General features: G+C 39.6%; 1 protein-coding gene across 1 annotated transcript in view; it reads left to right on the forward strand.

The window, feature by feature from the left end:
- Positions 1-14,847, forward strand: part of snrka (SNF related kinase a) — a 43,301-nt gene that overhangs the window by 15,117 nt on the left and 13,337 nt on the right. Inside the window, exon 3 of the mRNA XM_061049588.1 lies at positions 6,317-6,458. Within this exon, the coding sequence (XP_060905571.1) occupies positions 6,317-6,458 (142 nt within the window). The remainder of the gene's footprint in view (positions 1-6,316; positions 6,459-14,847) is intronic.

Below are 14,847 nucleotides of genomic sequence, written 5' to 3' on the forward strand. Positions count from 1 at the left end.
AAATAACTTGTAGGGTAGTAGGTTGCATAATACTTCCGAAGAAGTATTTTTAGAATAGTATTCTACTTGTTTTATTTTCCTCAATGAAGCAAGTGTATTAGTCATTCTGAGCAAAGTCTCATATTTAAAAGAACTTGATTCATGGGTAGTGATCTCATGGTTCTAAATAGCCACAGATACCATGGACGACAATCCAGGAACTAAATTATATTTCAAAGACAAAACTGAACATTTTTGATAGCTCAAAGGCATTGCGGCGGATTTTATTTTAAAAAAAGAGAGATGTCTTTAGCCTCAGCCATTGTATGGAACAGTATCTAGATGGGCTAACTGGCTTCTTGGCACTTCTTGTGAGAGAACTGCAGCCTGCTGCCAAAGTTACATAGTGCTGAAAACAGGCGACCAGGGTGCTCTGTGGAAATGGGATTGATGCCATTCTCCCTGGTGGAAGTTGTTGTACTGCCAGATCAATCTCTCAAACTACTATTTTAAGGTGGAAAAGTTACACGTTGCTATTTGAAGGACCTCTTTGATTAAAAAAAAAAAGCTGAACAGCAGGGGCGCAGTTGGCCAAGTGGTCAGTGCGGGAGCCCAATGTACAGGTTGAAAAGGCAGGTTGTAGTCCTCCAAGCAGGAGGACCGGGTTCAAATCTGACCTGTGGCTTCCTTCCCACATGTTATTCCCCACTCTCTCATGTCTCCGATTTCCATCTTATGTCCTATTTTTACCAAACAAAGCAGAACAGCAGTGTTAAGGGTGCAGCTGCTTCAGGTCTGTATGTGACAGAAAGAGAACTTAAGCATATCTAGTTGTCACCCACAGTGCTCTTTCCACTCGATCTGCCTGCAAATGACAGGACCATTTATGTTGAAGTGATGAAAACATGTGAGTGTGAGGGTCTGAAGGCTTGAAGAGCTCCTCTGGTTGACTGGTCTGGTTAATGTGACCATGGCGTTTCAGTGTGGTGTGTGTGTTAACATTAACATTAACGTTTAATATTAACTTTGAAAATTGCTGTTTGAAGTAAGGCTTGGTGATGGTCAAACTAGAGCCAATGGACTAATTTTTCATTATTCAACTGATAGTTTTATCTGTCTTCCCTCTGCACCCTCTCCGGGTTAAACTAATTAATAATATTTTTTATATTTTACCAGCTATGCCAGTCCACTGCTATGTTTAAACTGTAATGTGGTCAACTCAGTCAGAAGTGAAGCGTCAATTAACAAAGTCTTCTTAGCTTAGTAGTTTGTTTAGCAGACCACAAAGACGCCATCACAGCTGAGCAGAGGGGGGGCTGCACTAGAATTAGTTAACAATGAATAATTATTTGTACAAAAATCTGAGAGAAGTAATTTGCTTTAGAAAGCTTCAGTCTTGGTATCTTACCAGTGCAAATTGGAACAAAATCAAAGTAGAAAGGTTCATTCTTTGATATATTTGTCATAGAGAAATTCATATATTCTGGCCCATACAGGAAATCTGTAATATAAAACATTTGACAGTTGTATCTGTTAGAGATGCACCGATCCACTTCTGATCTGATTCTGATCTGATGTACTGAAAGTGATACTGATTCCGATTTTCTTCCCCATAATTAATAGTGTTGTTGTTGTAGTTAGTATTTTGAGTAAGGCTGTACTCTACATTGTGTTGGCTTCACCTACAAACAGGAAGCATCAACATCTGTTAGGTTTTCATAGTAAATATTTTAATCTCAAGTGTAAGAATTGTACTTTTGATCATATAGAAGGAGCTGTTCCATCTCGTCTGAATGTCGTCATGGAGACAATTTGTGGGCACTTCTCACAGTTCAGTCTGAATATCTTCAGAGTGAGATTGGGCGAGTTGAGTATGTGCCCAATGATCTTTCTTGATCAGTGACGTAGATCGGCTCTGTCCCATCTCTAGTATCGGTCTCCAAAGTGCTACATTGGCGGGGCACTACTTCCAATGAAATGTTTGTCAGTTAATCCTTCAGAGTCAGATTGCCAGATATTATTTTCCACTTCGATGGTGAGTTCACAGGTCATAAAACGTTCCAACCGCAGGTTCCTCTGCCGGCCTGCTTTGTTTTAAATTTAGTTTGTCTGATGCTGTTGAGTGTGTTCCACTGATATAAACTGAAGTTCTCATGACTCTATTTTAATCCTGCGTTGAGTTGCACATCTGTTTGATCAAATAAACAGTTTTGGGAGCTGCGTGGCATTTGATGCTGCTTTTTCCTGTTTATACTTGCTTTTTTTTTTTTGCCATCGTTATGTAACTCCTTTTTTTTCTAGTTGGGGGAATGTCCACACACAATAAAGAACCATTAAAAAGTAGATAATTATAGTAACAATAATAATAATAATCTTTATTTGTATTTAAAAAAATCTAAAAATCCTGCTGCTGACACTACCACTCACTTTCACTATAACAGTTTGGTCACGATATACAGACGTCAGGAGTCTATCCTAAGACGTGTCAAGGAGTTCAATATACAAAGCTAAGCAAGCTACTCTCTGAGAATTCAAGAGATAAAGCTCATATTTAAATCATGAGCAGAGTTCAAGTCAAAGTCAGGCCATAAGAAACGGTGTGCATGTGGCTGTCCACACAGAACATCAAGTCCATCATTTATGAGACTGCAAGCTTAATTGAATCAAATGTCCTTGCTGAAATACTCAGCTAAACACATGCTCAGCTGCAGCCTCCCTCAGTGTGAGACCAGGGCAGAGCCTGATCTGTGTTTGTCAACACATTGCAGGGCCCTAATTGGTACACTAAGCCGAGAGTTGTACACCGATGTCATGCTGAGTAACCTTTCTCTAAATCTATGTTTGTGTAAAGAGGAGGGAGACATCAGTACAGGCTGGAAGATATTTATTTAGAAGGTCCAAAATATAAAAGTGATGGGGATGGGTACAATAAGCACCTGAAGTATTTCAACTGATAACATGTTGTTTGTTTCATTACCTTTTATTCTGGCAGTGATTAGGTCTTGATTCATTTCACTGATAACCATTACACACTGAAGGGCATATTCAGACATCGACGGTTTCAAATGTGGTAAGCCACATGTATGTTTTAAAGCATTTTTTTAAATTTTAGACCATCAACGGCTTTTTCCTCGTAACACCCCATTTGCTAAGCTTTAGCAGTGGCTCTGTGTTACTAATGTCTTTCACTTTTTCCTCCTCTCAGAACACATGCCATCTGGGTGTCTGACAGAAGCCTGTGCTTTGCTTGTTGAAACTATGCTCTCATAAGATGAGCTAAAGCCTGCCTCAGCTACTATTTATGCATGCAGTGTCCAGCGTTTATATTGCCTCGTTATTTCAGTCCTGCTGAGTGAATGTAAGCAAATGGAACTGGTATAAAACATGCCTCAGGGACAGTCGCTTGCTTTTCCGTGTTAGGAGTGATGAAGCAGGGACCTTGACCCTGGATGCTGTGAGAGACGGGATAAGAGAGACTCTCAAAAGCTGGATCAGAGCCACGCATTGCTATAAAGCCAATGTGCTATAGCACTAGTATGTTGATGGAGTGCAGGTGTGTCTTACGATGAACTTCGATGGATTGTTTGGGGGGTGGAAGGAGGGGGACAACCTTACCATCAATTGGGGAAATAGTGAAAATTCCCAGATTTAACATTTATGTTGTCCTTGTGCTATTCTTAATTAAATATGGGGTTTCAATGTTTTGCCAGTCATCATATTTCTATGTACAGTAAGACAATATCACAGCTTTTATTGAACCAGCATTCTAAGAAACCTGTTCCACACTTTTTCATTTATTTATTCAGGAACATTAATCCATTTTGCTGATCCTTTCCCTCAAACAAGTGCTGTCAAAAACACTGAGCTCCACTTCAGCTCATCTGCTCGTTCTACTCTAATTAACCACAGCAGTGCTTAGCCTAAAGCTAAGTCCTTCAATGCTACTCACCCAGTAAAGTCGGGCCTATATATAGGAGTAGCTTAATTCGGGAATGCATCTGATGGCTAACTTGAGGCTGTGCCTGTGGCTAAAACCATGTGAAAGTCTTTATCTTGCTTTTCCAACTTAAAAAAAAAAAAAAAAACAGTTTTCAGAGATGGATTTTTTAACTTGTCTGCATTTTTTCACTTGCATCATCGTGGCTCCATTCTGTCGACCCACTAAGTATTGAGGGCATCTGAGCTTTAGAGCTTAATTAGAAAGTTACTTAAAAATCCTCATCATGGTAATTACTTCAGAGCTGCCAATATTTGACTGGAGCTGCTGTGATGTCTTTTTCCTCCCAGTCAGAATCAGTTGGCTCGGCTTCTCTACTCATCAGGGGATTGTAGATGGAGATATTCAAACCAATTCTCAAGTGTTTCAAAGCAATGATTTGAGTAGGTTTGGACATGAAATAGTGTTACTAAAAGAGAAGTGCTCTGTGTTTAATGAAGCTCCTCATTTTTCTGTCCTCGTGTGTTTAAGAGAGAAGGTAAAGGACACTGCAAACTATAGTGAAATGATCGGCATTCAGTGTTTCCCACAGGATATTTTGAGTGTGGTTTTAGTTGTATTTTACTTTAAAATAAATATTTTTAGAATTTATAGTCAAATGCATCTGATTTGTGCACCAAAATAAGATCTAAACTTGATGAATAAATACAAAGATGTGCATTGTGTGTTCACATTTTTGTACACTAAAAACGTGTTAACTATTTCATGAAAAACACATATCACATCGTACAAAAAGAAATGGTAATGACACAGCCAGGGTTGTCACTATATCAGTGCTGTGTGCATAATCACTCCCTAGTCAATATATGGTGCACGACAGAGTGAAAACGCTATTTTGTAATGGTGTGCGAATTCTGAGTGAGCATTATTATACCCTAAATAGTCCACTAACCCTGTATGGCAAAAGGACTTGAGAAACGTCTCTGAAAACTCTGCACATTTTCTGCTGTTTCTGTTTGAATATGGCTCTAGTAAAAATTCTAACCACTGACTGGTTGAATAAACCTGACTGACTGTTGTCATATTTAATGAAATTATGAGAAGTTACATTTTTGTTAAGGCTGAAAGTATACCATCCATTACAGCTTAGGTTATTAATGGTCAAGCTGCATGCTGGAGGCCGTTTCACACCCTCCTGCTGTTAGTCGTGTTGCCACTGTTCACACTGCTGAAGTGAGATGTGTGTGTATGCGGTTACAACATGCATGTGTTTTTGGTTGCATAAAGCCTGTATGGCCCAGTGCTTCTGCAACATACTGACAGGTTGCTTTCTCAGGGTGCAACCAGCAGATATGCACACTTGAATGAGCTGACTGTACATTCACACGGATGAACTGATTCGACATCCATTGCACAAACATAGTTTTCCATGATAACATTGTACAGCTTGTTTTAGATTTCTAAGAAAGGGACACACTTAGCACTCCGCCCCTTCTTTTGGTATACTGCCATTCCCTATTCCAGCTGTTATGAGAACCCTGCGAGCACAGGCTTGGTTTAAATACCATGGGAGAAGAGAGACGTAATTAAAGAGAGGACAAGAGAGAGCTGACATTTACTGTTGTACATTCCTCTTCTGTTTGGCCTCGTCCCTGTTTGTGAACCAACTCTCTGAGTACATCGCACTTCTCTTGCTTGTATTCTGGTTTCCATTCATGGCATTTCTGTCATCTGCGTCATCCTTTCTTAAGACCAACGGAAAACATTACAGGAAAGAAACAGTGAAGAAAATCATATTTGGAAATGAGATGTTGTTTCCACTTAAGAATGATCTGACATAACTTCAATTAGTGATGACGTCTACACAGCAGGATCAGCTGTCGGTGGGCTTTGACTTCTCAGTAGCAATGATCGCTGCCTTGGAGCTTGTATTTAAAAACATAACAAAATCTATTGACCAAAGAGTCAGTGTACAGTTAACAGTATTTACTGTACACTGTGTTATGTTTTCTAGATCCTGCAGGGTTATTCTGTCATATTAAGAAAACTAATGTGAGTGGGAGAGGAGGCTGATCTGAGCTGCCTGAATCTGCAGCACTGTCTTTTCTTTTTTTTATCAGAAAAATGTATCTAATGATGATACTCAATTCCATAGATTTATGATAACTCTCAAGTTGTGTAAAAATGACTCAGTCGTCTGTCCAACAGGATAAAAGAAAACTATCCCACATCACAGCTGCTTGCTTTATTCTTTATTCTGATTGTATAGAAATAATTGTAGTATCTGCATATCGTTTGAATATGTATTCTGTAATATGAAGTATTGATTTATTGATCAATTGAGAATATATATATATATATATAAATGTATTTAAAGTGCTTTTATTCCCCCCTCCTCAGATATCTGGAGTCTCGGTGTGATCTTGTTCATGTTGGTATGCGGCCAGCCCCCCTTCCAGGAGGCTAATGACAGTGAGACCCTCACCATGATCATGGACTGTAAATACACCGTACCGGCCCACGTCTCCGGCGCCTGCAAAGAGTGAGTGAAACATACACAGCATGAAGTGCTTTGTCTGCTCTATTGATGACTGATACTAGTGGGAATAAATCAGAAAGACTGAAGGGACTTTTTACTGGAACATCGAATATATTACAATAGTTTGCTTCTATCTTCTAATGGACAGCCTTTGAATTCAGAGTATTGCCGTTATGAGGTAGGACAAACAACATACACTTAGAATTGTAACTCTGATTTTGTGTAACAGGCATATATCTCACTTTTAGTTATAAAGCATCTTCCCACTGAGATGGGCATTACCCGTACTTTTTCTGAAAATGATTCTGTGTTCCATTTTCCTCGGATCTCGGAGCTGGGAGTAACATCACACCCGAGTTAACTGCGTTCCAGTTGCAAGTCGGAAAAGCAGCATGGACGCCTCCAGGAGTAACTTTTTTTGTTAGCTAATACCAGACGATAACAACACACTACGGGATAGTTTCTGACATCTGCCTCGATACATGTGTTTGCATGGCGCGCATGACGATATAATGCCTTATACATTTTTTGAACACAGCTCTATATTAGGACAGCAACAGCAACTTAAACAAATAATTTATATGAATTGAGTTTGTTTAACGGCTGTGATGGATTGAGAAATTGATATACTCCTTTATAAATGGTTTGAATAAATTCAGTTTGAAACAGGCATAGTGAGGAGAACACAGACTTCAAGCAACAACCAGGAACATTATGAGTGTTACTCTATGAAAAACACCAAACAATAGACATATACTAAATATTTATAGCTTTGTATATCGGTTATAGCTAAACTCCTTTTCTAAATTATCTGCACCGTGCAGATAAAGGCACGCAGCAGCCACACTGATTTATTCCAGGCCCTGCAGACCAGGCTGCTCCTGTAGCTGGCACAGACCAAAACCCTTCAAGCCTTTTGAGCTGAGCAGTGAAGTCCAACTGAAGTCCAACACAAAAACACGGTCCACACTCAAAATAAGTAACAGTAAAGCACACAAACTGGCAGTTGTATAATTTTCTGTGTTAGTGAACCACACTCTTGATTTTATGCAAATGGGTTCTCTCAGGATACACGGCGTTCATTTTTGATTCACTGTAGTGTTTTCTGTGGCTATAATTATTCAGGACAATATTAATGATGCTGTTTATTTTTTTTAACTTGACCCAATCTTTTGCCCAGAGAGCTTTTCTTTTTCATGTTAATTAAAGAGACTCTTTGGTACCTACTATTAACCTTTTGATTCCAATCTTCTTGAGCATCAGCAGTTCATGTGTTGTTTTGACAACATCCTTAGCTCAGAAGATATTTAGAATTTTTTTTGCACTCATTTTGGACTGATATCATTTTGAAACTTAAACAGAAAGTCATTGTTGATTAATTCTACTACTGACCCATGTGTGCTCAGCTGTGATGCTATACAACTTTGCCGTAGACAGAGCTGAAAGCATTGTGTTCAGAGGAGTTTGAGTGATGTCTCTTGGACAAAATATGTGGCTTCACCATTTTTAATCCAGCTGAGCATTGTTCTATATGTCTGAAATTAGCACCCACCAATCTTCAAATGCGGGAAAAACTGCTTTGGTGAATAAAATAAACAAGATCAGGCTTCAGTGGCGGTTGATCCCATCAGTACAACACATACTCTAATTTGATGACCAGTTTTTGATTTCAATGCGTGTTGCTGCCGTGTGACTGTTAATAGTTGTATTGCACTCCTTTATAGATCCTTGTAGTCCACCATCAGCTTTACCTTGCCTCCTTTTTTTTTAGCAATCCAGTTTCTTCAAAACTATCTGTTTAATGCCAGTTTACATTTCTACTGGTCGCATCGCTGCACCTATTATGATACAGGTTACAAACGGGAGCTAGTAGTTGATATCTTTTAACGAATAAAAAGTTTGCTGTAATCCACAGAGGTCTTTTTTTGTAACGCTTTGCAACCTGTTTCTGTCTGAAAAATATAGGAACATATATTTTAAAAGACTGTAATAACAGGGGTCTACAGTACACTGCCGTCTTTGACGGGGGCTTTGCAAAGGGATTTAGCGCTAGCATTTATTAGGCCTATAGGCTACACCATGTTTATACATTTTCCATCGATCCACGGATCAAGCTTTATCCATTTCACCACTGCATTAAGTCTTGTGACCGATTTTAAAATCCTTTTTGCCCTAAAAAAAATTTTTTGCCAAAAGTTAGCTTCAGACCCGGGTCTTCCCTTAATCTTGGCAACCTGATACAAAGGTGGGGCTACAGCTGTGACTTATCACCTACATCATTTTTATAGATTTAACCAATAAACAACGAGTGTGTTCCATGGGCAAAAGCAATCAGACCCATACGCTCAACATGCTGTGAAGGCCAATTCTTTGTTTCCATTCTGACTGCGCATCTGAGTATTTTTAGACACAGGAAATAAACGCTTATCTCCTCTGAGTCGAAGGAAAGATCTGACTAGATTGAAGTGTTAAGCTGAAGCAGCTGCAAGCAATCTGATGGGCTTTGACTTCAGAGCAGAAGAGCTATTTGTAACATGCTGTGTCCCAAGCTTATATTTTCACCATGTCAGTAACTCCATCCAACCATATCCCAATTTTACAACTGGCATCTGCAGTGACTTTACTTTCAGAATTGATTTGTCTTGCTCCACCCAACTCTCTTTACATCACCAATTAAATAAATACTTGTACAAGACTCAGGCAGAATCGACCACATGAAAGTGCATCATGCATTTTCATGTGGTCGATTCATGGATAACAGGGGAGGTAGGAAGATGAATAGAGGCTGGATGTCACATGAACAGCTTACGATTTAAACTTTCTGTATGTTAAAGCTACTTTTCATGTCAGTTGCCCAGAGAAAAGACAGTTGAATAGAACTTTTTCTAGTCTTTCAACCACTTTAACTCCCATATTTATAGACCATGGAAGGGCTATGCAAGGCCGCTAAACAGCTAATCATTCATGCACATTCATGGACTGTAGGCTTTGCTTGAGAGAGCAATCAGGGTTCAGTATCTTGCCCGGGGACACTTTGACATGTAGACCTTTGATTGGAGGGTGACCTGCTCTACTTCAGAGCCCAAGCTGCCATATAACAACTATCAGTGCTTATCTGTGACGAAATAACAGGACAAAAATAAGATTTCGTCTCTATGGCATTCTCTTATTGAATAACTTCATAGTCACAATACTTTGACGACACTCACGCTAGTCTGCAAATATAATTAGTCGTTGGTTAAACTAAGTATTCATTTTTTATGTGTTGCCCCACGTAACTGTTCAAAAGATGTGCACAAACTTTAAGGCAGCCATCCACTCCTTGCCGTAGCGGTAGACTGGATGTATCCCCAGCTAATGGTCTTTCTTCTCTAGTCCTACTACCAGGATGGAAACAAGCAAAGTGAACAAATAACATCTAGCAGGAGTAGCAGATCTGGAAGTATTTTGATCTAGAAAATGTAGATGAAAATGTTTTAACATGTGTCAGGTTAAACTGGCATATCGTCCGGAGTAACACATAACCACATTTAGCGAAGGCATGTGGATGATGATGACCTGCAAGGAGGACCGAAGGCTGGTGTTGCTCGCACTGCTGACCAAACTCACTTGCCACACTCACTTGCAAACCAATGTGTTCACTTGCACACAATTTTAGATGTATTCTACTCTATTTTGACACTGCTGAGGTGCCCGGCAGTGCTCAGGAAGTTACCCCTCCAGCTATCAGACTAATTTCCTGACTTGGTCTGCACCGGGACTTGGAACAAATGAGAAGTTCATGGATCGTCATTATAAAATCCTGCTGTGACCAGGAACAATAATTGGCACATTAAAAACGTAGATCAATATAAACGTTTTCAGCTCCTGCGATGACATATCCCACGAGTTCCATAGCCATGTTCCCAGGCTGGAACAACACAACTCTTTCTCTTCATGTATGGGTGACTTGTCTTTGTGTTTGAAGATGTATCCGGTCTATCTGTATCTGCACACTTTTTCCTGTTGACTCACCAAAATACATTCACACAATTCATTTAAGTAATTATTTTGCAATTCTTTTTGCAAACTCATCTTCCTCATCTTTTGGACTTTTGTTTGTTTTTGTCCTCGATTTTAACTTCTAGGGATCAGACAGGATTTAAAATGTTTGTATTACATCCACCAGTCCTCCCTGTCAGCAACACCATTTACTCCATACACAAGATGGGAACACACAAATATACTGTAGGTCTTTTTGAACCATTCAGAACACTATGTTCTTTCATTTCCTGTTATTACTGTAATCACACAGATACACTTACATAACAGTGAACTGTTCTGTATTTGCATCAAACACATTACTGACACTGGATGTTTCAGAGCTGAGAGTTAGCCAGTTCTTCACCCACTGATTGACCTAATGTGAAAATATCCTTGTCTTGTTTGGCACTGACTTGTAGGTTGGTTGTTTCCATCACACATGAGGGTACACGAGTGGTTCTTAGAATGCATAGACAATAATATATTGGGAAATTGGTGATACCGTTACATCCCTAAATAGACAAACTGTGTGTACTGTTCAGACTCTCTCTGAATTGTTCCACATGGAGGGAGTTACAGAGGGACCACACAGGAGACAGACAACCTTGTGAGTTAATGCTGTACCACCAGGGAATAATTGTATGTTTGTGACTTTACAGAGGCGCACTTCATTTTCTAGGAGTGTCACCAACTAATGTTGGATTTCCAGTCCAGATTTCATGATGGTTTCTAAAGATTATATTGCCAGGTTTTTCTGCTGTGTTTGGTTTGTTAGGAGAAATCTGAAGAATGTTGGGCGGTACGGATTTCAATCTGTAAATATTAAACAATTTGTAAATAAATTGTGTTAATGCCGAACATGCAATCTCACGTGGAACGAAACCAAAGCGGATTGGGAAGCGAGCTGCCTGAAGAAGGAAGCACAACAACCAAACAAAAGTGTGGTAGCCTCTGAGAACCAATCGTCAATAGGCTCATGACAACCCAGCCTTTGGGGGCAACAATCATATTTTTAGCCATACCTTTTCACACGATGCTGATTAACAATTGGTATCCGTCTCTATTGAACCAACAAAGCTGTGCCGTTTTCTGCGTCCCAACACTGTGCAGATTGTCAAACCTTTCCTGCTTCCTCTGTCTCCCCTCCACTGCTCCTACTGTATATGCAGTTTCTGCTTGTGGTCCTCAGGGAGCCAGACTAGCTCTGACTAATCCCCGGCATGACTGTCAGTCAGCGGAGCACTGTTCTGCCCAGCCTGTTAGTCTGTGGCATTCATTCCATAGTCTGCTCACACTTACGCACAAACACACTTGGGGATTGGATAGAGTTGGAAAAAAATGGTCTGAGTAGAGCAAACATGGACATGCACAGGCTCAGTTTCACAGGCTTTATATTGGATGTGTTTGGATGGTAGATGGATGTGATTGTATGTCGCTCTCATAATACCTATGCCAGTAAAGGCTGCCTGTTAGTATTGTGGATCATTGATTTCAACAAAGACAGCACCATGAGTATAAGGCTTTGATTATGTAACATGTCATACATTTTTGTGTCCTCCTGTCATGTAGCCTGTACATGTTATATATCAAATAATCCATATCTGTCTGCCTTTTTATGCAGATGACAAAGATGCTTATCGCTGGATTCATGATGTTTTTATACTGTGTTAAAGTCAGCCTTTTGCTATATTTTATATCCTGCCTAATCCCACGAAATTGCAAGCTCAGCTTTCAACAGTGTCATTTGTGTGGAATTTAAGCTGCAAGATGACCAGCTGTAATTTCTGCCCTCTGCCCTGTCAAAGCAGATGTATGACACAGCCTGTGATTGTGCATTATACACAATATTTTCAATGCATCAATGCCTCCCTCTCACTCTTCCAATAAGGTAGATTGCTCTCTAACAACAAGTCCCTGCTCAGCAGACAGCCGAAACACAACAAAAGGATGGATCCACCAAGGGAGATTTAAGATGGATTTAGTGAGCCTCTTGCAAATGACTATTTGAGCTTTTCAATTTAAGCAAGGGTATTAGGAATAGATACCCCAAAGTGATCCTAGAGAGCAGTATGGTGGCCAATAGAGGCATATTTGGCGCATCAACAGAATCTGATCCTTTGATTACTTTATTTTTTTTGTTTTAAATTCTTCAAGGATTTATACGTGCAACAAGATTAGGCACAGGCAATGAGCAAAACAGGTGTAAGGTATGTATGAGTATCATACTGTATGAGGACTATGATCAATACCAAAACTGCCTATGGATACTGAAACATGATGCTGTTACATACTCCATACTACAATAATCATGACATCAAACGATATGAAGAGATTAAACCTTGTTTGGTTTTTTTTCATTACATTTTTGGCTTCCACTTGACTGACGTTGGCCATCATATTTTAAAATGAGTTCTTACTCTGTCCTGAATTGATGAATTGGTCATTGCTGCGCGGTAATGAATGAAGAAAATGTTTTGCGTCTGTGGGGGTCGAATGGGTTCAAACAATTACATGCCATATTCTAAATTAATTGGAGGCTGTTTTATTGCAATGAAGGAAAAGTTGGCGAAGTAACAGAATGATTCATCTATCTAGAAGCCATTTTCAGAAGTCACATTCTCCAACAAACTCTCATATACATAAAGCTGATTGACTTAAAAGTTTTTCCAACACATCTGTATTTGAATCAGCTCAAGGTCGAAACTTGAAAGTCTTTGTCTGTTACTTTAATGTATTGATTGATCACATTGTAGGTAAATATAAGTACTGCATTGGACTCAGTATTGTCAGATACTTAGTAAGTAATGACTCACATAAAGAACAAGGCTTAATAGCTTTTGGCTAGGCTGTCTTTGATGTTTACTGAAGTAATTTCTGTCCTCTTCACATATGAAGGAAACCTTTATGAGATGCAATTGTAGTAAATCAGGCAAAGCAACAAGCAACCTTCAGCATCTGCCTAAAAAACTGCAATCATCAAATTCAGAAAGGTTTGTGCAATCGGCTGATACTGCAGACAAAAGTTGTAGGCTAATTCCTTCTGAGTAAAAGCATACTTCGAACAGCTGCATTTCAGTATTTTATTTTTACAACCTAAAGATAGGAGTATTTTGCATGGCTGGTTTTATTCATTAAAATTGCAGGAATATGTGTTAATCTATTTTGCACATCTGAAGGCAAACAGTCAGATACGACCATTGTGATCAGACTCCAGCATGAAAAACAAGCTGAAGGAACATTTCAACACGGATAGGGCAAGAGGCACACCGGTCACTCGTCAATCGTTCTGACAACATGGTCCTGACAGGTCTGTTCCTCCAGGCTGAAGGGGTCAGGTGGTGGAGCAGGTTGAGACCTTCTAGCACCTGAGAAGCAATCAGACAGATTCTCTCCTTCCCATGCTTGAAGACATCCAGCTGCTAACTACACTAACTACCTGTCACTCATCTAATATTTTGTTAATGGGATTTAATTTAGTTTTAATCAATTGATTCACGTTTGTGTTTTAGGACATCACTATACAGAGCTGTCAGTGTTTCCCTGAGCTCCCACAGCTCATTGTAACACAACAGTATGTTTCAGATACAGCTAAAATGTCAGCAGCATGCGTTAGCTTTTTATAAAAGTGAGGTGTTTGTTCAAAAACCATGCTTATTGGTCGACCCTCTGTAAATTCTGGTGATTTAAAGCTTGTCTAAAGTCCATGGAAACTAAAGCAGCAGCTTTCAAACGGAGGCATGCAGCCTAGTGGGAGAAGTGTTGTTGCACAACACACCTGCTGTAAATCAACTGACTTGAGGTGCTTGGTGTGAGGGTTTTTTTTTTTCACTCTTACTTTTACCCTGAATTCTTCACGCCAAGTTGGAGTGAGCTGATGTGAAAACACAGCAGGAAATATGCAAGAACATGCACTGCAAGCAAGCAAGCAAGCAAGCAGGAGTGGGTGGTGACGTTAATATCCTGTGACCGGCACAGGACCGTAGACTGTATCCACGATACTGGTTGATCTTAGTGTACATAATGAAACTGCTTCTCTGTGTTTTCTGTTTGACAGTCTGTTATTCTCTGCACTGTTTCAAGAATATGTCTGAATACATATAGCATTTATATAAAGGCAAAAATTGGCATTATAGCATTGAACACTGATCCTTTCTCCCCTTTTTTTATTGTAATGTCTTGTCTCCTGAGACCCCACCTGCTGACAGGGTTGGTCTCCCACTCTAAAATATGGAAAAGCAACTCAGGAACATTTGAGTGGCATGTCTAAGACAAATTTCCTCAAGGGGACAATAAAGTGTATCGTATCAATCGCTAATTTAACTAAATCAGAGATTTGTATTTAGTACACTTCATCACCGAACCAGGATGC

Source organism: Labrus mixtus, chromosome 11, assembly GCF_963584025.1.
Source record: "Labrus mixtus chromosome 11, fLabMix1.1, whole genome shotgun sequence".
Lineage (NCBI taxonomy): Eukaryota > Metazoa > Chordata > Actinopteri > Labriformes > Labridae > Labrus > Labrus mixtus.